At 44.5% G+C, this 26280-nt stretch overlaps 1 protein-coding gene across 6 annotated transcripts in view; it reads right to left on the bottom strand.

Annotated features, from left to right (window-relative positions):
• Positions 1 to 26280, bottom strand: part of KIF21B (kinesin family member 21B) — a 64165-nt gene that overhangs the window by 15405 nt on the left and 22480 nt on the right. For 4 of the 6 annotated variants that reach the window (XR_014565794.1, XR_014565795.1, XM_083745168.1 and 1 more), the window contains exons 2-25: positions 24143 to 24365; positions 20006 to 20188; positions 18995 to 19144; positions 15535 to 15669; positions 15276 to 15443; positions 14212 to 14327; positions 13315 to 13510; positions 12334 to 12523; positions 11960 to 12023; positions 9865 to 10086; positions 9293 to 9377; positions 8045 to 8159; positions 7488 to 7679; positions 6934 to 7133; positions 6635 to 6742; positions 6060 to 6128; positions 4993 to 5222; positions 4363 to 4510; positions 4046 to 4240; positions 2978 to 3079; positions 2537 to 2702; positions 2284 to 2344; positions 1882 to 1939; positions 723 to 928 (exon numbers count right to left, since the gene is read on the bottom strand). Coding sequence is in view for 3 of the 6 variants with exons in the window: in XM_083745168.1 (XP_083601294.1) it covers positions 723 to 928; positions 1882 to 1939; positions 2284 to 2344; positions 2537 to 2702; positions 2978 to 3079; positions 4046 to 4240; positions 4363 to 4510; positions 4993 to 5222; positions 6060 to 6128; positions 6635 to 6742; positions 6934 to 7133; positions 7488 to 7679; positions 8045 to 8159; positions 9293 to 9377; positions 9865 to 10086; positions 11960 to 12023; positions 12334 to 12523; positions 13315 to 13510; positions 14212 to 14327; positions 15276 to 15443; positions 15535 to 15669; positions 18995 to 19144; positions 20006 to 20188; positions 24143 to 24365 (3582 nt within the window). In the remaining 3 variants the exon portion in view is untranslated. The remainder of the gene's footprint in view (positions 1 to 722; positions 929 to 1881; positions 1940 to 2283; positions 2345 to 2536; positions 2703 to 2977; positions 3080 to 4045; positions 4241 to 4362; positions 4511 to 4992; positions 5223 to 6059; positions 6129 to 6634; positions 6743 to 6933; positions 7134 to 7487; positions 7680 to 8044; positions 8160 to 9292; positions 9378 to 9864; positions 10087 to 11959; positions 12024 to 12333; positions 12524 to 13314; positions 13511 to 14211; positions 14328 to 15275; positions 15444 to 15534; positions 15670 to 18994; positions 19145 to 20005; positions 20189 to 24142; positions 24366 to 26280) is intronic. The other 2 variants (XR_014565796.1, XM_083745170.1) reach the window with 1 other exon arrangement.

The following is a 26280-nucleotide window of genomic DNA, read 5'->3' as shown; positions in this document are numbered from 1 at the left end:
CCTTGCAGGTGCCAAGCGACACAACAGGGAGGCTAGGATAAAAACATTCTTACTGCACATGCCAGCTGTGTGCACACACAGAGATTTTGATGTGGAACCACATTCTGGGACACGTTTCTCTACATACATTACAAGATGGTACACTTCTTTGGAGGGCTGTACCAAGTGAGTTTCCATAAGGTCTTAAGTGGCCCTCATTCTGGGGACTGGGGGAACTATTTCAATTTTCAGCACTCTTGGTGTCCACAGGAGCTGCCTGCCCTGGTTCCTGCCTGGCTGGTGATGGGCTATAAAGGCTATGCAGTTCACACCACCTAGGTTTGTCCACGCACAGTAGCAGCATCTGGGGGAAAGAGGGGGTGTCCCTGCCTTTCAAGTCTTTCTTGCTGTTCACTATAGTGAACAGGAGTACTTGAAGCTGCCAGTTTATAGGTCTGGGGAGAAGACTTGGGGAACAGTTTCACAAGAACGAGGGATCCGATGTCGCCTGTGTCACAGCTACTCCCCATGGAAGACTGTGCCAGCGAAGAGGGAAACTGACTCTGACCCCAGAACAATGAGTGACTTTCTTGGTTGCTCTCCCTTTGTATACCAACACTTCACCCACAAGTAGGGCAGAAATCATGGAAGAAATCCAACCGTCCAAAGCCAGCAGTCACCTACACCACAGTTTCCCCAACACGATCCATACACAGATCACCAAGTAGGCTACCATGGCTTACAATGTACTCCCTCGGATGGGCAGGCTGATGGTGCGGGAGACCTTCTCCTTGTAGTAAGGATCACGGATGGAGAAGCCAATCCCATCCTCTTTGATCTCCATGAGGGATGCCAACGACTTGGTGATGTTCTTGGTGGAGATGTCCAATGTGGGCCCTAGACACTCTGCAGACACAGCTTTCATCTGGCCAGACAGCTTGGGCTCCCCCTAAAACAAAGCCCCAGAAAACACAAAGCAAACTAAGGAGCAGCAGATGGCAGGGCAACACAGGAGCTATCCCACAGTTGCCACTGTAGCTGGTGCTCAAATTCAGCCTGGGAAGGCTAGCATTTCTTGGTCACCTCTGTCTCAGAAACCCCTGCAAATATCCCAAGCAGCTTTCCAAGACCTTCCCACTTCGTTCTGAACTTAACATGGACAACAACAGAACACACCACCTACCACTGAGCAGCAATTGCTGGTCATTCAGAAGAGACCTAATGAAGTTCCTGTGCCCCCCACCCCCTCTATCCCACTAGAATTCAAGTAGGCCAGTCTGGGGCCAATTGTTTTCTCTGGATAAAAGGCTTATTCAACAGAGCCATGGCTAGGACAGACAGAGACATAACACACATCAGTCCAGGGCTTTGTTTTAATTTCATTGCCGATTCACTGGAGGAGGGCCAAAGCTTAAGAATCACCATCTGGATGTACAGCACCACGGCTAGCTGCCAAAATGCAGTAAAAATACCATAACTTGGCCTCAGTGAAATGTAGGGAAGATGAAAAAATGGTGCATATATCCGCCGGGGGCTCCCCACTATTCGGAAAGCTACAGAATAAGAACGTGGCAAGGTCAAAGTGCCATGTTCCGCTTTAAAAACAAACATATATAAACAAATAGAGCCAAACATAAATCTGACCACATGGGGCACCTTCAACAAGAAAAAGCATTTCTGTACAAAAATGACCAGGATATCCTACAACGTTGTCAACATTTTCCTGTCACTGACCATTGTTTAGGTTGGTGAAAATCTTGAACTCCTCCCTGGCTATTTGAAGCTTTTGTTAGTTCTGGATGGATCTGCTAAGCATCTTCCCAGGGAATTTCCATAATGAAAATGTATAACAACAACAAGAAGAATTGGAAGTGTTTGCCAGACTCAAACTTTCAAACTTACCCTGCACTTGAAGTCATCCTGGCTGGCAGAGCCCTTCATGGAGAAAGACTGGGAAAAGCTGCAGGGACACAGGGAGAGTTTTGTGCACACATATTTTCAGTAAGAACTACAGAGGTGCAAACTAACTAAGAGACTCTCCATCCCAGCAGAGCTTCAGTCCTTAACTCAGGAGCCCACTTCATTCTTGCACCACAGGTTTTCTAGCTTAATTCTGGAATTTTACAGAAAAGAACCATGTAGGGGTTTCTTTCATACTCAAAGCTGACTTTGGAGGGTGGCTACATTGGTCAACACGTGGAATTTACACCCTGCCCACCTTTTAAAGCCCACCACAGCCTAGAGGGAAAACAGGTGGAAAACACTCAACCTGTGCCCTGCGGTCTCACTGGGTCCACAACTCACCTCCCCTCTGACGCCATGCTGAATTCAGAAACTTCTTCATCTGTGCTGGCATAGCCATTCTCTGTGCAAAAGGATAAAACAAAAACCAGGTAGAGCGCATCCACTAGCACATGGGTACTTAGCTCTGGTGTTGGACCAAAACATACCCCTGATTCCCTCTGAGCCAGGCCATGAATGAGGGTAAGCGCAAAAAAGGATTTCTAAGCGAACACGATTCTATTTCAAAGAAGCAAAAGCTACTCCAAACTCCCACCTTGCTGCACGTTGTGGATGAGCGCCTGTAGCTCAGGGTGGGATTCTGCCTTTTCCCGCAAGGCATCCAGGATGTGGTGGTTCTGAGAGGAGCCAGTCACATCTGTTTGTCTCAAGCGGCCTTCCAGCAGGCGGATCTGGGCTTCCTTCTGGGCTACCTGCAGGCTCTGTTTTGCAAAGATTGGAGGATTAGGCACAAGCTCAGCGGCACCTTTCCCACTTGTGGAATGCCCTCCCTAGTGAAACACACCTGTCTCCCTCACTCCATTCTAAAGCAAAACTATTTGAAGAAGTTCATTAACCTTGTCCATCAGCACTGATTGGTCTACTTGGGGTCTTTGAACAGACCAACTTGCTACTGAATAGTTGCAAAGCAAGATGCGGCTATCAGATCTCTGGTCCACATGAGAGAGAAAGGTGCTTTAAAATAATAATAACTTACCTTGTCTATGGATGCCTTGAGGAAATTGTCCAGCAAAAGCCGTGCCTCAGCCAAGGAGCAGGAGCTGATCACCACAGAGGTGTCTGTGGAATCCAGTTCTTCCTAGAGACCCACAGGAGGAAAACAACAGAATGAGAAAGCCTGGGAAATGGCAGTTGCAGTTTGCTACCCATGCCAGCAGTTGGGACTGGTTCCTTTGCTAAAGATTTAGCTCCACAGGCTACGTGGCTTTGCAAGAGACCCATCCAGCAGATTTGTGCATAAAAGTAGTAGTTAGTCTCATATTATCAACTCGCTCCAGCCCCTGAACCCAAATCGTATGCACCACAGTGTGGCCTTCCCCAAATGTGGTGCCTTTCAGATATTTTTGAACTATGACTCCCCTCATCACCCCTGACCATTGGGCATGCTGGCCATGGCTGAAAGGCATCGGGAGTCCAAAACACCTGGAGGGCACCAGGCTGTGGAAGCTGTTATAGGCCAATCAGAAGCCTTTGTTTGAGATGTCTACAGACCAGCAAGTTCACTTAGGATGCTGAGGATTGCCAAATTCTCAGAACTCTTAGTAATGGATTGATACTATTTTGTTAAGAATTTAAAATGTTATAATGTTAGTACCACTGATACAAAACCATTTGTTTGGACTGCTATTTTATGCAACTGTTTATTGTGTGTTCGGGGGCATATATTTATGTGGAAAAGGAACTTACCAAATAAGAAGTGGGGGGGGGGGGAGAGAAATAGCAGTTCCTCAGAGGAAATAGAAGAGAATCAGGACTTTCCATATTCTACAAGTTAACTTCCCAGTCTCTGTGTCTTACATTCCCCCAGCCCACCCCTTTTAAGGAAGCAGTAACACACTGAAACAGCTCACTCAAAACTAAAGAGGCCTGGGAAAATGAAACAAGATTTTAACTCATTAAGGTAAGATCAGAAGACATAGTGCTTCCTGATCCACCCACTGTAACTGATTATCTACACAAGAGCTCAGCCAGCCGACCTCAGGGTCCAGGTCCAACAGCATTCCACCCTCTTAAACTGCTTGCATCATGGATAGATCAGACGCACCTTGGTCTCTTCAAGCTGCATGATGGTGGCCTGGCAGTCAGAAATGCCGTCATTGATGTAATCAATGTTGGCTGCCAGCACCTCAATCTCCTCATTCAACTCCTGCAGCCCCTTCTGCTCTTCAGGGTTCTCTGTTTGCAGCTTCTCCCTCTTCCCCAGAAGCATCTCCTGCATCAGTGACAGCTCCTCACGTTTCTGAAAATGGGGAACAGAAGGCAGAATGTTTCCTCTTTGCCAATGTTGTGCAGCCCCTTCTCTGGCTCTCTTCCCAGGTCCTTCGCCTTCTGCTCCATTGAGAAACAGCCACTTTTCATCACCTTGATGAGTCGCTCCATATCCGACTCCAGATTGATGATGGTCATCCTCTGCATGACAATGTCAAAGACACGACGCTCCAGAGACTGCCACTTCATGCGGGCTGTCTTACTAAAGGTTTGGTTTGCCCCTTTCTTTGCGAACTTCTTCCTGCAGATGGAAGTCATGTACGAAAAACTGAACAGCATGATCTTTGTTGTTGTTGTTGTTTAGTCATTTAGTCGTGTCCGACTCTTTGTGACCCCATGGACCAGAGAACGCCAGGCACCTCTGTCCTCCACTACCTCCCGCAGTTTGGTCAAACGAACAGCATGATCTTAGAATTATCCAAAACCAGAGATGGAAAGGCTCCCAGATGTTGCTGGGCTCCACCTTGCATCAGTCATAGCAAAATGGCAAAGTTGGAGTCCAGCAATATCTGGAAGGATCCTCATCCCCGTGCTAAATATTCTGGGTCATTCCTACCCAAGCATACTGGGTGGATGGAAATGGGAGCTGCTCTGAATGCTGCCAAGTAGAAGCCAGTGGATTAGATGTCAAGACAGGCCTCAAAGGAATATATATCAGATGGTTTTAGACACCTAGGTCAGTCTGACTTACTTAGACAACTGCTAACTGGGCCAGTGTCTTACCTGACAGTTCGAGTCCCATTTGTGGAAGAAGGAGGGTCTCCCAGAAAGGTGTTGATTTTCCGATTCCATTGGCGCACAATGCTGGAGACAGAACGAGAACTAGATTCTGGCTCGGAGGAGGTGGTGCTGGTGGAGACCTCTACACCCGAGTCCAGCATGGTTTGCTTCTGATTCATTCTTCCAGCAACCCGATCAGACATAGGTTTGGCCAGACGGCGCAGAGCAGAGACCTAGACAACAACACAACAAAGCAGTCCAGAAGAATGGAAAATATAGAGGTGATAACAAACAGATACAGTCTTAAGCAGGGCTGCTATGTGAAAATATCTTCAAAGCGTTAGCTGCTCAGTCTCCAGCCTCAACCCTAGTCTCTATTCATGCCTAAGTGCAAAGTGTCTGCTCACAGTATCAGCTGTTTTTACAGATGTTCCCAGTAATGTTGGGCATTCATGGCAGAATGAGAAAAATGCCACAAGTTACCTACACATGAGCTCAAATACGTAACAAAACAAAGAACCATGTTGGCAATCACACACTAAGCCATGTGTGACGCAGCAGGTATGATGCCCAGTTGCTTTGGATAAAGAGAGAGTGGGCATCCTAAAGGGAGAGAGAGAAATCGTGTAACCCACGATAGCTCAAAAGAATTTTGGATGCAAATTCTTTCTGTTGGATCATCCTGCTGTGTCCTATCTTTTCTGTGAAATTTGAGGGAAATTGTAGCTTTGCCAGGTTTTTTTCTGTGTTTTTTTTTTGTCTTGGTGAGATATTACATTTGCCTTTGTATTTTGGAAAGGTGGTTTAATTATTTTTAAGAAAAGAAAGAAATAGTTTGTCCATCGTACGCTGTTCCATGTAAAGAATTCCTGAGGAGTGGGAGATATATTCCTTGTCTGGTTCATTCATGTCTCCAGTCTGAGTGAGTGCTTATGACAGGTAAAAGCACACCCACCAAAAATATCCACAAGCCTTTCTGGATGACAGTGAGAGGCTTTTAATACAGCGAGTGTATTTTTAGAGGAAACTAAAGACTTGCCTTCCTTGTGAGCAAGAAGGTCACCACTCACCTCTTGGGTTTTCCTGCGAAGTACGATCTCCTGCTGCCGCTTCTGAGATTCTAGAGCTCGAATCTGAAACTGCAGGCACAGCATGATAAAAGTTATTAACAAAACCCACAGGCAGAGGATCTTAATGGGAGTGATGTCAGTCTTGACTTAAATGGAGACAAATGTGTATTGGTGTAAAAGGAATGTATGGAAAGAAGCCAACTCCTCCTAAACCACAAGAGGTCTCAAGTTGCTTTGGAGCACAAGAGGGGAGAATGCTGCTGCTCTCATGTCCTGCTAGTAGACTTCCCATAGGCAACTGGGTTGGCCACTGTAGGCACAGGACGCCACACTAAATGGTCCTCTGGTCTGATCCAAGAGACCTCTTCTTATGTATTTGTAGACACACAAGTTATTTTTGTGAAGACGGCTGAAGTGAGGCAGGCATTAAATCACAGCTTCGCTTTGCATGATTGCTCTTATTATACTGAGCGCCTTCCCCTCTCCTGCCCACAAGCAGTCTATGGGTTTTTGTAAGCTCTACTAGGAAGAGGCTTCTCAAAGCTTGAGCAGCCACAAACGGTGCTCTTGCCCACCTCCTGCCTCCTCTGCTCCTTCTTCAGCTGGGCAATCTCCCGGTTCCTTTTCGTCTCTGCCAATCTGCGCCGCTGCTGCTCCTCACGCATTTGTTTCATCAGTGCCACCTGTAGGGCACAAACAGACTCAATGCCAAGCATAATAACTGAGAAGCTGGCTTGCCCCAGTGACTATCTAGGGCCACTTTCCCCAGTTGGGTGCCCAAGCTGGGGGGGGGCTGAGGGTGGGAATCCAAAACACCCAGAAGGTGCCCTGTTGCTTGAACAAATGAAGAATTGCAAATTCCCAGGCAAGGTACCTTGGCTTTCTTCATCTCTGCCACTTCTGCATTCAGCTTCTTCAACTCTCGCTCATATCGTGACTGGTTCTTGAGGAGGCGGGCATGCTCCTTCTGGGCTGCCTGCAACTTTTGCAGGTCCCTGTTCATCTCCCTTAGACGCTTCTCATAATCTGCTTTGATCTTGTTCGCCTTCTCTTCTGTGTAGCATTCCATGGAACCTGAGGAAAAGAACAAAGGAAGTATATAGATTAGGAGTGATGGACTACAGCTCCCATCATCCATGACCAATTGGCCATGGTGCCTGGGGCTGATGGGAGTTGGAGTCCCAACAGCATCCAGGGGGCCACAGCTTCCACATCTCTGATGCAGATTTTAAGTACAGACAGACTGTACTCAGTGCCAATGTCACTGATTACACTTTAAGTGTATGGGTAGAAATGTTGCTTAAGCAATCTTTCCACCCTTGTATCACAGCCTCAGTTGAGAATCCAAATGCAAAATCTTTCATTATAAGCAAACAGATGCTGTTCGAACTGTCAAAATCCAATTTCACCCCAGCGGCATGCTCTTACTCAGGTTTTGCAGGACCCTGTCCCTCTCTTGCTGTGTGTCACGGATCTTGTTCTGCAGTAGAATCAGCTTCTCCTCATACTGGTGCTTCAGAGTTTGCAGGCGCCGCTGGCTGTTCTCCAGCTCGTCTATTAGCTTCTGTTTGATCTCAATCTCACAGGTCAGGTCAGCCAGATCAGCTTGGAAATTTGCTGCTAGATAAGACACACACACCAAAAAACAAAACAAAAAATCCTTCACCATCTTGAAGATAGTGGTATCTAAACTCATTACAACCTCCACTAAAGACTAGAATAAGTTGTATCCCTTTTATGGAATTGAATGCTAAGAGAAAAAGGCTAGCATATGTACAGGCATGTTTTTTGTGCTATTAAAAGGATTACAACAGTAGTTCCAGGTGGAAAGCATGGGGGCTGTGGATTCAACATTTCAAATCCAAATGAATTAAAGGCCATCCCCTCCATATATCCTGAAGACTGTGTGTGTTGTGTTCACCTAGATCCCTGCAGAGACTGCACTAAGAGTCATCAGCCTTTCAACACTTGCTGCAGTAGCTTACCCTTTTCTTCAACATCCGAGTCAGAATCCACCAGGCTTTCTTCACTTCCCGAATCATCTTCCTCTTCCTCCTCCTGGCCACCTTCTTCCTCACAGCCACTCTCATCCCGTTCCTCCTGAAAACGGAAGGTACAGTGATGAGAAAAAGGGGAGTGGTGATGCAGCTTGTTCCAAGGCATTGCAGTTCCAACCCTGCCCAACTTTTGGTTGCATATGGCAATCTGCTTTCCTTGGTTCGCTAATTTGTTCCTATGGCAATCCTTAATTCAATGCATTTTGCACTGCTTAGGAACACAGGCACCATGGGGATGTTACTTCTTACAGTTCATACTTCCTTTCATGAATCCAACCTTCTGTTCTTCTAGTTGACGAATTAGCACTAGAAGATCAGCGCTTACCATTGTCCTGGACATGGATTCAGAAATCAAGCCGGATGTTGGGAAGTGAAGGCAAAGAAGATCTAACACACATCACCAACAACTCAATCAAACCATGCTGCATTTTACCTGGCCATTCATTCTATTAACTTCCAAGCCTTTGTCTTTCAACTCTGCTCTTCAAAGCAAGGATCCTAGAATGTAATCCCAGTGTACACAGCAGGCCTACTGCATTCCCAAATGTTCATCTTAAATATATCAATATAACAAACCCCTGCCCCCAAAACAAGAATCAGTGGAGTAATAATGTAATGACTGTGTGCAGTCAAAATTATGCCTTTAGCAGTGCACTGTTATTTCCTCCAAAAATAAACAAGTGTGTCAGTTTTAACCAATTTATTTAACTTTATTTAAATCAAAGAATGTTTCCATTTTGTAATGTGCACAGCCCCAGGCTTTTAAGAATCCAATGGCATCCCACAGAGACATTCATGTTTTGAGACAGAAAAGCAAGACATATTTCACCTACTTAAAAAACACACCTATTTGTCAGCCTATTCTGCTCCATTTATCCAAGGGCGTTGGATTAAAGAGAAGCTTGCATTTCTCAGAGGAGATATTTTATTGAGACTCAGGAGCCTAAGGAATTAGTATGGCAATTGCTGAGGTCAGGAAACGTTTGAAGCAGATGTTAAATCTGGCTGAAGGGAATAGCACTTGAGATGTCCTTTACGGCCAGTTTCTCATTATGCTGAAAGATTGCCACAGGACTCATCCTGATGCCACCAAAGGCCAGCAGTAAGTTTGGCACCCTTAATAATTGCTCAAAAGAACACAGAAGTTGTATGCAAGAGAAGGGCAGGATCTCTTACCTCTTCCACTTCATTCTCATCTGTCTCATCCGCCTCATTTCCCTGCTGCATCCTCAACCTCTTCTTAAACCCTTCTTTCTCTGGGCTGCAGAAAAGAAGGCAGTTTTACATGAACATCTGTTTCTAAATCATTCATTTTTATTCCAGATTGCAGAGTCACAAAAACAGGCCGTCAGGGCAGCTAAGAAAACAAACACCACTCCAATTACAGCAAATCAAAACAAAACATTTCATCTGCATAACTAATGGAAAGGGGACATTTCCATTGGAAACACAATCATTTGCCTCTTCTGTGCTTTTTGGCTAAGCTCTTTGTCTGCAGTCACTCTCACAAAGCTTTCTGCAAGACAGCAAGTATTTACCATCCTTGCAATACAGAAGGGAAAATCAAAGCTCAACACAGAAAAGGGTGTTGTATTGTAGATCATGAGAGCTGCATTACAAGAGTCTCATAGAGTGAGAATGATGGAAAACAAATATATTTTGATACTTCTAAAAAGTTCTGAAGGCCCAGCAGCCTAACTAGAGTAGAAGGATCCTGAGCAGATGCAAGACAGAGGAACCCATTTTACCTTTTCCTTCGCAGCTTAGTCTCCTTTTTCAACCGTTCTATATCTTGCTTGGCCCACTGGATGACTTCTGAGGCCTCAGCTTGCACAGAGGAGACAGGGCTATTTGAAGCTCCCAACCCAGGAGATGAAGATAAGCCCAGGGAATAAGGAAGCCTAGAGGAAACTCGTGATAGACCGCGACGCAGTGATTCATTCATAGCTTCGCTCTCCAAGAGCTTTGTCCTACAAAGAAGACAAGAGATAGCAGTCACCTCATAGTGTCCATTATACACTAAAGTCTTGACATGAAGACAGAGACAGATTCCTATGGGAACTGTGGAAGAAGATTGGAAGAAATTTAAGATTTATTTAAAAAAGTATTGTAATTTGGTTGAATGTTAAGATGGAGGCTAGATCATAAATAATTGGCCACCACTAAATTAGATGCAATTAGGATGATAAATGTGATTGAGGAAAAATCATAAACCTTTGGGAGAATTATTAGATTATATTCTAAATGAATGAGACACAATAATGTAAATAAGATGATAAATTGCGGGCAAGAATTGACAATGATGCAAGTGGGAGCGGGAGACGTGAGGGAGTCCAAAGAAGTTAAGAAACTATGTTATGATATATGTTACATTGATCATTATATTTGCATTTATGTTTAAAAATCTTAATAAAAATATATTACACAAAAAAAAATATTCCTATGGGAACTGTGGGGAGGAGAGTATCTGCTAGCCCAGAATCATATGGATACAAGTCCATCTGATGCCCTCATTGACATGCAATTGAGTAAGGGACTCAAAAAGACCATAACTCTTGACAGCACACAGTTTCATTAACAGGAATGAGCAGGACCCAAAAGGCAGTATAATGTTTAATCTCTTGGCAGCAGAAAAGAAAATCTGAGGGGGGAAACACTCGGGGGAGGGGGGACCTGAGAAACCTGCTAGTTATGATAATTCTCGATGTGAGGGGGGAAAGAAGATGGAGTGCTGGGGGACACACACTCCTTCCTCATGATGTCTACAAAGCAGTTATCTCGGATAAAGGGAAGGGGCCATTGCTCTGTGGTAGAACACATGCTTTGCAATGAAGAAGACCTGAAATTCAACTCTTGGCATCTCCATTAAAAAAAGAAGCCCAAGTGCAAGGTGCTGGGAAGATCATGGAGTGACACTGTCAACTGGAGCCATTTGTACTTATCAAATGAATATTTTGATATCCTAAATTCTGTTAGTCGGGACATCAGAAAATCAAGGAAGTCATGCTACTAATATGATTCTTTGACATTTTGAAGCAGAATATTCCACTACCATATTACTTGCATCTGCTTCTCTACCCCCAGCTACATGCTTGGCTATCTGCATCCCTGTATCACTCCTATCGCATGCTTGGCCAGCAGGGGGCTCATGCTGCTACATGCTTGTGTACTTGTGGCAGCTTCAGCTGTTTGTTCCTGCATCTGTGGCATACTGCTGCAGGTTTATGTGCATGTGGGACCTGCAACTGCTGCTCTCAACTGTGAAAGCCACCACTGCAGACAAAGAGATTATTTTAGGCACCTTTGTTTACAATGCCCATACCTTGGGAGGGCACAAGTGAATTTATAAGTACCACAAGTCTCATATATCAAAGGGTTGTTTCTTTTTTATTATTATTAACGATTTCTTAGTTTACAAAAATACGTGCATTGTCTCTTTTTTCAAGTTGTGTTTTCTACAGATCAGTTTCATTTGTTGTGAGACATTAGTGTTGCATGCAGTATTAGGTTGGGAAGAAAAGAGGGGGAAAGAGGAGGAGAGGGGATGGTGAGTGGGGTGGGGTGGGCAATGCTTCTATTCTTCTCTTTAGTGTATGTGTGGGGTTTTGTGTGAGCATCACTTGTATGGGTTCTCTTATTATTCGCAAAGGGTTGTTTCTGATCCTAAAGTGCTCATCATTTGAAGATTACAGTACACAAAGGGCAAGGAGCCACAGGGGTGAAAGTATTGACTTTAATAATCACCAGTTTAGAAGTCAGGTATTTTTCTCTTTCAAGAAGGTATGGCCACTTGCAAAAAGAATAAAAGTGGGTGGGGGAATCCAGAGGACCACTCCGTCTTACCTGAGCTCCTCTATTTCCCGGATGTAGTTTTGAATCAGAGCACCAATAGCCTCGTTGCCATCACCTGGGAGAACAATGACGCAAAGACACAGAAATTAAATTCTAAACAATAATGGAGAAAGATAGACAAGAGTAAGCAAGATCCCAAAAAAATCAGAGAAGCCCAATTGCTACAAAAACAAAAGCAGCCAGGCTAAGCATGCTTTACTGAACATATGGCTAACATCATGCACAGTTTGGTCCATCATAAAACCAACCCTGAAATCTGTAAACACAATTTTTCTCTTGTGACTTTAAGGAATATATAGTGCCATTTGTATACTGTCTAATGAAATGGTCTAGAGACCCCAACCATTTGCCCCTCTCAGCCTCACCTGCCTTGGCAAGAATCAAGTTGGCTTCTTGGCTCATTAAGTGTGTGACACGGACGTTGATGGCATCAATAGCTTCTTGCATGGCCTTCACACGCATACGCAAAGTGGTGTTCTCCTTCTGCAGCATGGCATTCTCCTGGAACAGGTCACTATAGCCTTCAGAGCCATCCTCTCCAATGACACGCTTACCCTTTGGAGACAGAAATGAATGAAAATACCAATAGGAAGGGCTGGAGAGCACATGGACTGGGGTGGAAGACATTTGCCCTGTGCGCATCCCAATTAAGGGGCATAATCATCACAGTATACTTCAGTCATCTCAAGCCTTCTGCCTGTAATGGCAGTCTTGCACATACAGGAAAGCTCTGAAGTTGAGGTACTTTTCAAATATTTTATAATCCACCTTCCTGCAGAAATAGTTCAGTGACTGTCATGTTTTTTTGAACCAGCTCTTAAAGAGTTGCATAATAGATTTATATTTATGTTTATATGCCAGTCTTTGATCATTGGGGCTTCTTAAAGTAGAGTATTGCATTTTAAAAGACAGTAAAATCTAACTATCACATGAACTTTTTAAAAAGAGAGATTAAAAGACCACCAATAAAAGTGCACCACAAGCAACAGCTTGTGGCAAAAACATGCAGTGGTGGACTTTGGGCTCTCAAATTCAGCGGCGCACTATATACTGGTTTGCTCTCTACAAAGTAGGTTGTTAACATCCCTATTTTGAAGATGGAGAAACTAAAGCTTAAAGAGACCTGCCATTGTTCATCTATAGCAAATCATCTGCAGAATTAGAACTTTTCAAATAAAAAAAGGGAGTAGGCCAAATATGGCATTGAGATATTTTCTCCAGGGGAATTTAACTGGGTGTGAAACATTCCTAAAGAGAGGGGGAGAGAGAAAACACCACTAGGGACAAGGGACTTCAATTGCTGAAGTTGTGCCACTCAGTGCAAAACGCTCCTGAGATCTCCTTACCGCCTTGTACTCCATGAGCTCCATCTGAAGGCGAGCAATTTCAGCTCGCAGGGCGCTGATCTGCTGGCTCGTCTTATCTTGGTTCACCACCACTTTGTTCTTGATGTTGCGAGCTCTGTTGGCATACTTAAGGGTATTCAGGGTCTCCATAAAATCCCGATCAGAAGGGCTCACACAGGCAATCATTATGGTTTGGCTACGAAGGTGGGAGAACAAATAAGGTCAAGCACAGGAGGGCTGCTAGTCTCCCTGCCACATCAGCTACCTCCCAGGGAGAGTAGCAGTGCAGAGGTCAAGCCATTTCCAATGCTGGCAGTTTGGCAGTTCAAACCAACCAGCTGCAGAGGGCTCCAATTTGCTGAATGGTAAATCAGAGTTCAGACAAGAGTTCTGAACAACCTTGCCCCCCTTTGCCTTGTGCAAATTACCAAATAGTCTGCCAAACAGAAAGCAGGAGTTCCCAAATCCAAAAGGCCATGATAAGACAAACAAAGAACATGAAGGAAATTTGGGGGTGGGGGGAGAGAAGGGCAGCTGTAAAAGGAAACAGACTAGAAAAGAGGGGGAAAGAAGAGATTACAGTGATCCCATGTTAGGAGGTACAGTTGCCAGAATTCTGGATCAAAAACAGCTTAGGCATATTATGTAAGCATCTATTCTGCAAAAGCCAATAATCACATTTGGAACCCAGGAAGAAATGAGGCCCGGGATGTGTTTAAAAATACGTTCCTTGGCACATCTGCTGTGGCCTTGCCTTGGGACCTCTCATTAAGGGCTCCCATGGCCAGGCAGCATTAATTATAACACACAATCCAGACAGCCTCCTCACCTGCAACCCTCAATGCCAGTAAGCCTGCAAAAGCTACAAACAGCTGTTCTAGTGCCTCTTTCCATTACCTGTTGCCACCAAGGGAATCTTGGAGGAGCCGAGTCAGTTTGGAATCTCGGTAGGGCACATGCAAAGCTCTCTTGCTCTGGTCCCCAAGGGCACTGATGACGTTTCCCAGTGCTAGCTATCAAGAAAAAGGACAAGTTGGCGAATAAGAGATGGACACTTCCCCTTGTGCCTTTATTCTGGCACCATACATTCCTCATAGAAAAGTCAATGCAGGTTCAAGCAGTTATTCCCTTTTTGAGGTCACAAATTAGCCCCCCACCCCACTTACTGGGCTGAAACTTATACTGGTAAACACCATGACTTTTCCATTACAGGGATGAACCATATAAACCCCATAAACTTTGTTGCTATATCACCATAACTGAACCTTACTCTACAGAATTTGGCTTTCACAGAAGCATCCATCCAACCCTAGAGAATCTCAACTCATTTTTAAAAAGATACAAGCACCTATATTATACCTGTATTATAAATGCTTGCAAATGTCACTGTCACTTTCAGACTATACTATAGTTCCATTTCCACAATTCCCTGTCTCTTAAAATGGCAGTGGCTTCAGGGACAGAGCCTTGCCCACCAGAAACAACACAGATTTCATTGTGTATCCCAGGGGTCGGCAACCACAGGTGGCCCATGGGGGTCGTTTAACTGGCCCACGAGCCTCCCCTGAACTGAGTCGCCCGCTCAGCAAGTCCCCGCACACTGTGCTAAACCAGCTCAACGTGGCGCAGGGACTCACTTCCGCAGCACCAGAAATCGCATCTGCGCAGGCACAGATGCTGGAAATCGCGGGGGCGTGAGCTCCAACCCACGGAAGGATCTCTGCTGGAGTGAACCAGCCCAGGCGAGGTAAACCTTGCTTACCCCTGGTGTATCCCATTCCATGAAGCCTGCATGCTACAACAAAGAGCTCTTATATGCCTAGACCAAGCCATGGCTTGTGCAAACTCCAAAACAGTAACAAAGGTGCTGGACAATACTTGGTTTGCCAGGCAAAATATTACAGGACCTGGCACTTGTTGTCGTATCCAATCCTGACCCATTTGTATGATAAAGGCCATACCAAACCACAGTTGATGGAGATCCCTTCCTTGGCTCTCTCGCCAGTTGCACCAGTCCGCTTCAACCTCTCTGAGCCAGCCAGGTCAACAAAGTGGAATTTGGCTGTTCGCGTCTCATATTCACTAGAAGGCTGGGATCCCTCCAGGAGACTGTTGGAGTCTCCATTCACCTGCAATTGGAACACATCCCAGAATCATTTCCTGAGGTGTAACGGATTCTGCAACTGCTCCACCCCTGTCCTCCCCTTCTCATGTCCTTACCAAGTGTACAGGGGAGCAGACGCGCATTTGGCAAAGGTAGATGGTGAAGATGGCATGGGAGCGGGAGCTCTGGACATTCATCTGGGTGCTGGCTGTGGTTCGAGAGAGAGCTCCCTGCTTCAGGCACTGAATCAGCTGCAGGGGCAGAAGAGATTAGGGATGGCTTGAACAGGCGTACGGCTTGAACAGGCTTGAACAGGCGTACGGCTTCCTGCTGGACACTATTTCATCATTAGCTCTTGCGAAAGTCAACCCCCTACAGGACTATAACAATCAGGATTGCGCTAGATCTGACATGCAGTCGTGTGTCTCTTTCTCCTGACAGGGCTGGAAGGGAGAGTGACGAGGAGGCCAGGTTGGTAGGGTTGTTAAACTCTGTCTCCTCTGGTTTTTTCTCAGCTCAAAATTGTACACACTCCTAGCTCTAAATACAATTTAGTACTTTGTTGAGGAGGTGTTAATTATTACCATTGGATCACTTTTATAAACTAAATTATACAGCGACAGAAAACCTGGCGAGACAAGATTTGCAAATTTATATGAACTTACAAGATTTCTTGGAAAGACTGGCTTTCTTTGATAAAGTAATGACTGTGGTGCCTGTTTTCTAATGCTTCTAATTGCTTCCTGTTTCACTGTCAATATGTAAATGACAGAGATAGTGAGATACTGATTTTGTCTGTTTCTTCTTATAAATATGCAAGAACACACAAAGGAACATACACAACAATATAAATATTTATGCATAAATAATATGTCTGACACACAAATCCCTCCACTGCTTAGGGTCACAGCCACCTCAGGCATTTCAAGCACATGAACCACAGCTTGTCTGTATTGTCTGGGGGAATTCTTAAAATATATTTTAAGTCTATGGTGTCGGTGCAATCCATGTGCGCATGCACACCCCCCCCCCTTCTATTGAAGATTATACTTCAGGCAAATGTCCACAGATGCTTATCCCATAATAAATTTGTCTGTCTTAGTTGTTTATAATTGAAAGGAAATCCAGTCAATATTATATAAAATTAAGCTTGTCCAACAAAATGCACTAGCAGTTTAAAGCACACACCAAAGAAGACACCTAAGAACGGAGATCTGAGATTACCTATTAAATTAAATGACAACACTTGTCAGATTCAGATGATAGCACAAGAAAGCTTCATATGTAACATACTGAACTGAGTCAAACCCTTGGGTCCCTCTAGCTCAGTACTGACTGGCAGAAGATCTTCGGGATTTTAGACAGGGGTCTCTCCCAGCCCTACCCAGAGATGTCAGGGATCTTCTGAATGCAGGATGCTGTACCACTCAACAACAGACCCTCTTCTCAAAGGGGTGGGGAGATGCAGAAAGGGCAGTTTGAACAGAAACATCTTTACAACCCTTTCAGGGGGTCTTTATTACAGACACCTGGACGGCTAAGGACTCCATGAACTAATAGAAAGATAACTGTTTTATTAAAGGTCTGGAATGAAATACAAATGTGATCATCTATATCTCCCCATGCCACACTCTTCTTAAAGACTTTCAACTACCAAAATGAGGCATTTTTCAATACTGCAGAAATTGCCTTGGTGAGTTTTAAGGTGTTGGGCAGGACAGTAGTGTCACTGCACATGAAGACCAAGAGCCAAAAGGGAAAACAGAAGGAGAGTGCCAGTGTTTCAGCTTCTTTGTAATTAAGACACTCTCTCTTATCTAAACTCTGAAACAATTGCCTAAGAACTCTGGCAATATATGAACTGTGCATCTGAATCAAAAGAAGGCCATTATATCTAGAAACTCAAGGCAAATTATGGGAAGAGATATTAATTTCTCACTATAAGAAATAATTAAATGTTCAATTGAATTATAATGGTTAGAGTTCTGAAAATGGCTTTTTTGTTCTGTTTGCATAAGCAAATTATTTCCTATATTTTTATCCTGCTTTTCAGACAAATTATTTTCTCTGAAAACAACATGCATCAATTAAAAAAAGAGAGTGACAACTGAAAAAGCCTGCCCATCAGGTTTGCAAACTGAAAAAAGACACATACAAGAACTCAGTGAAGGAAAAAATTATGAGAGGGGCACATTCTATATGGGTTGCTAGATGGTGTATATTCCTTAGTCTTTGAGGAGGTAGAAATATTTTTGTGCTTGGGGCTCCTGCTGGAAAAATTGTGGTTCAAGGGGAGCATTCTTACCCATGTGGTTGAGTTGGCTCAAAATTAAATCTTTCTGGTATGGGATATTAAATATAATGACTTTAATTACTAGTTATGTATTGCCCTTCAAGGCCAAAGGAATTCTGACTTGGAATATTAAAATTCCATATTCAAGAAAAGCATTGTCATATCTATTGATGGTTGCTAGGTTATGCATTGCAAATGTCTGGAGACATACAGAAATTCCCAGTGACTAAATGTGGTTTAAAAAGATGCCAGACCCTAGCCATTATGGAGAAAGTGACAAGTATCTTTCAAATGAGAGAAGTGAGGATTCATGCAGATAAATTCACTAGAGTTTTATGCATTACGTAAAATAATAATCGTAACTGCGGACATAGATGCAGGACCTGCATATAAATTCTAGCAGCTCTCAGACCTTGCAAAGGAACAAAGAGATTATTTACTATCCAGGATCACTGTGATAACAAATATTCGTGAAACTCATAATGCTCTCAACCATATTCTATATTCCAATATATAGGATATTTTATATTCCAACATATAGAATAGCAGATAGACGAAAGGGATCATCATTTCCACCAAGGCGGAGAAATGTAGAAAAACCACCAGAAAGTTTAAGGAGGATATTCCGCGTTATTAAAAGCTAAATGCATAAGAATTAGAGCGCTGACTCATGGCTGAAAAGTGGGTTATGTTATGGACTCCACCCAAATAAAGCACGCAAACAACTAAGTTCTGCCATGCAGACTGGTAGCATCTGCAGTGAGATCAGGATACAATTAAGCAGCAGCCTGAAACACAGCTAAGGAATTCTCATCTCATAAAGTTTCCATGAGAAAACAGCCATGGCTTATTCTCGCAGCACATACTCAAGATGTGCTCTTTAGCACTCTTTAGCCACCTCATAAGAAGAAGATTTGCACCACATGCACACCCGCTGCAACACACCCACTCACTTACATTGGATGCATAATGATGGCTGAAGTGGAGACTGTCATCTTAAGCCCTCTCCAGGCATTCAAAAAACTCACAAGGGCATAAACAGTTGAGTGCCAGATGGGCTGCACACACCAGCGCTGCCTCCAATGTCTCGGCTGGCTCCACCCAACCTGCCCCCAATGTCCCTGTTCCTGTTGGCTCCATCCAATGGGCTGAACATGCTTAGAATCCCACAATTGGGAATGCCTAAAGAGGACTTTCATTGAACATGGAATCAAGACATTGTAGCTACTAATTAACATGAACCACAAAGCTGAGGTCTAATGTATGAGGAGTTGGTCACGTACCTCGTCCTGCGAGCCAATGAGACGTGATGTGACACCTGTGGTGTAGATCCCACCACTGGTATCTTCATGGATTTTGATGTTTGACTTCCGGTGGCGGCAATCAGGGTCTCGTGAGCTATCAAAGAGGTCCAGGATCTCTTCGTTATACAGCTGAACAAAGACATGGGTAGGGGGTGCCATTGATACTAGGTTCATTGATTCATGAAGGGCTCCACAGGTACAAAATGATAGAAATGGGTATTTGGGCTTGCAGTGTGCCTTGAAGATCAAAGCAGAGCTTGACATTTAGCTAAGGATTGGCCCTGTTGGTTACAGCATGAGAGGTTGGTGCTGTAGTCAACAGCAAATCTGCAATTCTCTTCTAAGAGGAATTCGAACCACAAAAATTTTACAGGGAACAGGGCTAGTAACAGGAAGAAAAACTGGAAGAACTAGAGATTCATAATCGTCTGGAGCAATAAATGTAAAAGCTGCATGGAATTCTTCACTCCTCTCACCACTGACAAGCCTACCAGAGAGATGAAATCTTAAGTTGGCTGAGGCTGCTGCATCCCCAGACAGAACAAAGCAAGCAGGTCTGCATCATTATTGCGATCTGTTGACTGATGCATGAATCAGCTGCATTTCCTCTATGAAAATGTTTACACATTGTCAAGGTCAAGCGACGTCTTTAATGGGTCTTCTGGACATGATAGCATAGTGGTGGTATAAAAGGAAGCAAGTGCCAAGTTCCGCCCCTGAGTAAAGGAGCATCATGCCCCCTCATTTTCAAATGCAAATTCAAATTTAATCTCCTTCACTTACTCTTGGATGTACATGCATGCCCCATGCTGTAATTTGTATGTTAACTCAGATCCACCACCAGTGATTCAATTGTGCCCTCATACTGCACTTAACTGCTGCAGAAATTAAAGAAGCCCGCTTTCATTCAGTAGCCTCAGGCATACCTGTATGTGAGCTTATGCCCTCCTTCTCACACCCCCATCTCCCTAAAGACACCAAGGCACCTACCTCCAAGAACTGTGCACTGACTTTAAACTCGGGTACTGGCACACCCTGTTCCTGCGCTGCCCGCTTGCGCTCCTCTATGCCAGAGAATAGGTGGGTAATGGCCCGTGGAATTATGCCATTCTCATCTTCGGAAATGTTCACGTCAAAGCCGGTTCCCATGGTGTACGTCTTACCTGCACCTGTCTAAAAGTAAATGGAAGAGATGCTTTATGAGAGCCCAGCTTCACTGGTGAAAAAATGTAAACACCAACAACTGGAAAACACTGGCCTGCGAGTGCTCCAACTGGAGAAAGGTAAAGGTAAAGGTAAAGGTACCCCTGCCCGTACGGGCCAGTCTTGACAGACTCTGGGGTTGTGCGCCCATCTCACTTAAGAGGCCAGGGGCCAGCGCTGTCCGGAGACACTTCCGGGTCACGTGGCCAGCGTGACATCGCTGCTCTGGCGAGCCAGAGCCGCACACGGAAACGCCGTTTACCTTCCCGCTGGTAAGCGGTCCCTATTTATCTACTTGCACCCGGAGGTGCTTTCGAACTGCTAGGTTGGCAGGCGCTGGGACCGAGCAGCGGGAGCGCACCCCGCCGCAGGGATTCGAACCGCCGACCTTTCGATCGGCAAGTCCTAGGCGCTGAGGCTTTAACCCACAGCGCCACCTGCGTCCCCCAACTGGAGAAAAGCCTTTACCAAAGGTGTCATGGGCTTTGAAGATGCTCAAACTCAGGACAAAAGGGGGAAACATGCTAAGAGGAAGGTACACTTGGCAAACCCTCACTATGATCAACTCCTGCCCCGAAAACTATGTCCCCACTGTGGAAGGATGTGTGGATCCAGAATTGGCCTCCACACTCACTTACAGACTCACTATTAAAACCGTGTTTATGTAAGACAATCTTACTCGGCTACAAGTGATCACCAAAGAAGAAGAAGAAGATTCCCTGGGACTCTCCACTACTCAACTCTGCTGCTCCTTAAACCCACCACACAGAGGGAGGTACCTGAGCAAGGCACTCTTCTTACACCTAATTAGTTCATTTCAAATTCTCTTCTACCCTTTCCCAAGGGGGTGGTGAAAGCCAGTGTGGTGCAATGGCTAGGGCAATGGGCTGCGACGTGGGAAACCTAGCTCCAGATCCTCACATAGCTATGAAACACACTGGGTGGCCTTGAGCAAGCCAATGTTTCCCAGCCTCACCCACCTCATAGGGTTCTTGGGAAGCTAAAGTGCCACTCCTGAGGTGGTGTCTCTTGGAAGAAGGGTACAAACCAACAAAGGCTCAGCCAATGATTGTTGGGGGGAGGGAGAGAAACAACAGTGGGATAAACACAACAACAATGTGATATGAAATGTATATGAGATATGATATGGAAGAAAAGGAAATGATCCAATAGAAAAAATGATATAAAAGAATATAATGCCCAGGCTAAAATATACTATATGTTATAGTGTTGGACTAAGACCTGGGACACTGGGGTTCTGGTCCCCACTTGACCACGAAGCTAACTAGGTGACTTTAGGGCAGTCACTGTCTCTCTGCCTAACCTACCTCACAGGGTTGTTGTGAGGATACAATAGGTGGGGAGAACCATGTACAACACCTTGAGCTCCTTGGAGGAAAGACGGGATATATAAGCGCACAAAATAAATTAAGAAGGACAAAGAAAGAAAGAAAAAGGCTTCGACAGCAGGACATTTCATTTTCAATCTTGCATGGCTAAAGTCCTGCCAGTTGAAATTGTGCAAATTAAATGCACACAAGGTGGAGAGTTTAAAAGCTCTTTCTGCATCAGGTTTCCCCAGTGCAGAGTTTTTAAGGTCTTTGGCTTGTTTGGAAGGGGAGTGGGGTAAAGCTTTCTCAGAAAGGTAGGGAAGCTCTGCAGGGGCAGTTCAAGAACACACATCTTTGCATGTATGTGCCATCTCTGGAACGTAACCCCCACACAATGTATGACCTTACTGTACTTCTTCATATAGTGCATAGTTTAACTATGCAAATTGCTCCCAGAAGCGGTAGTAATGTCCGTCAACTTGGAAAATAAGGATATCAATGGCTACTAGTCATGATGGCTATTTTTTATCTAACTCTGCCTCTGAACGCTAGTCGCTAGGAATCACAAGTTGGGCAGCACTGTTGCACTCAGGTCCTGCTTGTGGTTTTCCCACAGGCATCTGGTTGGCCACTGTGGAAATTGAACCAAATGGGCCACTGACGTGATCCAGCAGACTCTTCTTACCTTCTCAAGGTTGGCATAATTCTGATGCAAATAGTAGCCTGAACCACTGCACTAATGAATTGGGTGTGTCCACCAGCTACCAGCTAGCTTTTTGTCATCATCAGCATGGTATTGCTTGGGCAAGATACCTTCAGTGTGGCAACCCCATGTGTGGGCCCTCCTCCTCCTCTTCCCCTCTGTCACCACTGCTCATTTGTTGACCATCTCCCATTGGGCTCAATCTGCTCAGCTTCCCAGAGGGATCAAGCAACACAAACACAGTATGCTTATCTATTTCCTCACTCATTACACAAGACAAAAACCTCTGAGGCTGACATCTTCAAGTGATCTCCACATTTTTTAAAAAAACAAAACACAATTTTGTGAAGCAGCCCTTTGTTTGGTTATCAATGGGTCTCTGAAAGGTGATAGAAGGCACTCACTGTATGTGAATGCACCAACCTTACAGAATTAAGGTCAATTTTAAAAATTGCAGTCAGAAGATCTCTTTTGCTGCTATTAATATTCATGCCTCTGGAGAAAACCTCTGTTCCAGCTGTTCAGATGCAGCATATGTCACTCTTAATAAATATCTATGACCAAGACAGCCTTCAGCAGCTAAATACTGGAGAAACCTGCGGGGTTACTGGCAAAAAAAATCTTGGGAAAGCCCCAGTGTGGTTCTTCAAGTCATACCAATACATTGGGTTGTACTTAATTTAGCACTCTGGTTTCTCTTCAGATCATATAAATCTTTTGCCTTTTTCAATGTAGCACTAAAGAGATTTTCCCATCAGTGCAAGCATTTCTGCTTGTGCAATGGAACAGGCTCTTCTTCTCCTGCATGTTGTTGTAATGGATCTCCCCACCCCAGCAGCAGATTTGGGGAGAGAACAGAGTAACGTGCGGGAAAATCCCATTGTACCAGCTTCCACTAACCCACTGGCTTGTTCTGCTTCTCTAAGCAAGTGTCTGAAGCAGGTTTCACCTTTTCTGAAGGTTTAAGAAATTAGTTTATAATGCAAAGTATCAACCCTTCCCCAAAAAACATTTCCCCACTACCACCTCCCCTCAAGCCACCACCATCTTTGAAGCAATTATTTCACAAACATAAAAACGTGGTTCCATCTTTGGGCAATTTGGCCTCAGGAAGCACCTGTAGGGTTTTGAAGAGGTTTAGATGTGCACCCACCAAATTCTAGAGTACAGTATGAAGGCACGTGATGCAGCAACTTTGCTGGTCTGTGCTTGGATAGCAGGCTACCTGGGAACCCCACCTTGAGTTTGATGTTGAAAGGAAGAAAAGATCTAAGTGCACAGAGGCTTAGTAACCACCATACAGTAAAAGCACATGGTTCCCTTCAAAGAATCATGGGAACTGTAGTTTACCCCCAGGGAGCTACCACTCCCAGTACCCTTAACAAACTTTAGCTCCCAGAATTCTTTGGGTGGAAGCTTGTTTGGTGTATACACAGCCATAATCTGACCCCCAGAATAAATTCAGCTTTTCCCTTAACTATCAGCAATGCAGACAACAGTCATGACTGGACTAATACATGTGTGATCCATTCATGGCAAGCACTGCACATGGAAATACAACCTCGCTTTCCCCCAGGTATCTGCTGTGTCCTCTTCCCACAGCCCCATTGTCACCACTGTCTCCAGCACTCCACAGATGTACTCCAATAAAATAGTCATTTTCAAAAAAAGAAGAGCAGGAAAGTAGCTTCGGGAGCCTGTCAAAGTTCTGTTTCCTAGTAACAACCACCAAAAAAGTCAACCAATCACTAATAGTGGTTGTTTCCTATTTTCCCCCTCTTTCAGACAAAGACTTTTCCATGCTAAATTAAGATGATAAACCTGAAAAGGCAACAAATACTCTGAACAGCTCCTGGCAGAGGCTATGAAGACGGTAAAGGAGCCACCTACCTGGCCATATGCCAACACAGTTGCATTGTACCCCTCGAAGCAGCCCTCGATGAGTTTGCTCACACAGGTTGTATAGATTTGTTCCTGCCACGTATCCAGGTCGAAGACAAAGTCGTAGGTAAAGGCTTTGTCCTTTCCCAGGAGCACCTGGGGTTCGCCAGGTGTCACTGATGTGCAGATGTGGCATCCTTCTATCTTCTCCTTTGGCATCTGAGGACGGATCCTGGAGAGAAAATGGAGGGGGAGGAGTGAGGACAAGTTCCCTTTATTTCGCAAGCCAGGGATGGGGAACACTTATCAGCCGAAAGTCTGATAAACCCTGGTTGTTGACACGTGAGATGTATATACTTAGGACCCATCTGCTTTCTTTGATTGGAGGTTGTTTTAAACACTGTGCTTTAATTATTGTCACCCACCTGTCATGATAATGATAATAATAACAACTCCTTCATGGGCAACCTTCCTGAGGCTGCATATCAGTGGTATGAGTGACAAAACTGGATGTGGTCAGACACACAACTCTCTCCATCCAGGCAACAAGAGGTATGCGCATCAACCAATTCTGCAGCTACACTAAAGAATTCATTAGGAAGGGAGATGTCACATCCAGTAGCTATTCTAGGGCACAAACACCACAGATGATTTGGAGCATTAGCCAAGACACCAAGTTTAATATTGGTTGAATCCAAGTAAACAGATTCTCATAGTGCATCCCTGGTATACAAATTCTGAAATACATGTAGTTTAATCTGCATATTTGTAGTTTAATCTGCATGCTGCCTTTCCATAGTTAAAACCATGCTCAAGGTGGCTTACAACGTGAAATGATTTACATGAATACAAACAAAAGTCGTCATAAGCAATAAGGAAAACATATCAAAAAGTACACAACCATAATTGAACAATTTCAGCATAAATCACTATAAGATCTAAAAATAGAGAATGTATTGACTAATTTCAGTGCAAAACAAAACAAAACAAACCTCAAAGCAATTAACCAAGTGCCATATATAAGCTTGGCACTATGTTACTAATGTGGACTAGCCAATTTGCTATTTTTTAAAAAAACCCAAAACAGAGTCCTGTGGAACCTGAAAGACTTATCAGCTTTCAGGGGCTACTAGAGACATGAAACGTTAATCTCAGTTGACATGTTATATATAGATGCACATGGGTGTACACACAGAAGAGGTGCATGCAGAAAGGAGGAAGTTTTAACAGAAGGGCTAAAGGCCTTCAAATGCATCTGATGCACTTCTATGCGAAGATCAAAATGTAGACAAGACAGATACAGTGATTCATGTGTTATCTCAGGGAAGGGGAAATCAGTATTTTCTCTGATCATGGGCTCCAGGAAAGGGGGTGTGGGAATGAGGGGAGAATTAAAACATCCCATCCTGTCCATGGCACTCGTGAGAGCAAAAGGAAACGAGACAACAAAAACTGCCTTGCATTCTGGTGCCCAAAAGGGAACAAAGCAGCTCCTTCCTACATCTGCTACTTGTACAGATCCTGCTCAGCTTTGACCATGCGGTGTTCGTGCTCAGAACCAAGGCTCTGGACTTTTGTTTCCTGGAACTTCAAAACTAGCACCAAACAGAAGTCACTTACAAAATTCAGGGGAGTTTCACAATCCATTTGTGATATGGAATAGGGTGGGGTGCCAGATCGGGGTGAGGCCTACTGTGCCAAAATAAAATAATGTTAGAAAGTCCTGCTGGGGATCCAAAAGACCTTTGACAAAATGAATCTAATTCAACAGGTTGTGGTCTTTCGAGCTGTTCACTAGGAAGGCTGTAGCTGCTAGGAAATCATCTCCATGATGGGCTGTTAATCATAAAATCAATAATGGCTTAGAGTCAAAGGGCAGCAGGTTGATGAAGGCCGGCTTAGGCTCTGAGGGTGGGGAACATATCCAGTAGGATCAGGCTGTCTCAAAAGGCTGTTTAATGCCCCCCTCTACCTCAACCCACCCAGCCATCCCAGAGCGTTCACCACCCTACACCACCTGCACCTAGAAGAACTGGCAGCTTTGCATTAGAGAGATGGAAGCAGCTAAGCTATTACTCCATGTAGCCCAGGCTTAACGAGTCACAAGGTGACTGGTAATAGCACTAACATGACCTGGCAGGTGTCAC

The sequence above is a fragment of the Podarcis gaigeae genome, assembly GCF_964106915.1.
Source record: "Podarcis gaigeae genome assembly, chromosome: 6".
In the NCBI taxonomy this organism is placed as follows: domain Eukaryota; kingdom Metazoa; phylum Chordata; class Lepidosauria; order Squamata; family Lacertidae; genus Podarcis; species Podarcis gaigeae.
Note: the sequence above shows the minus strand (reverse complement) of the source record. Positions and strands in the feature narration are given on the sequence as shown.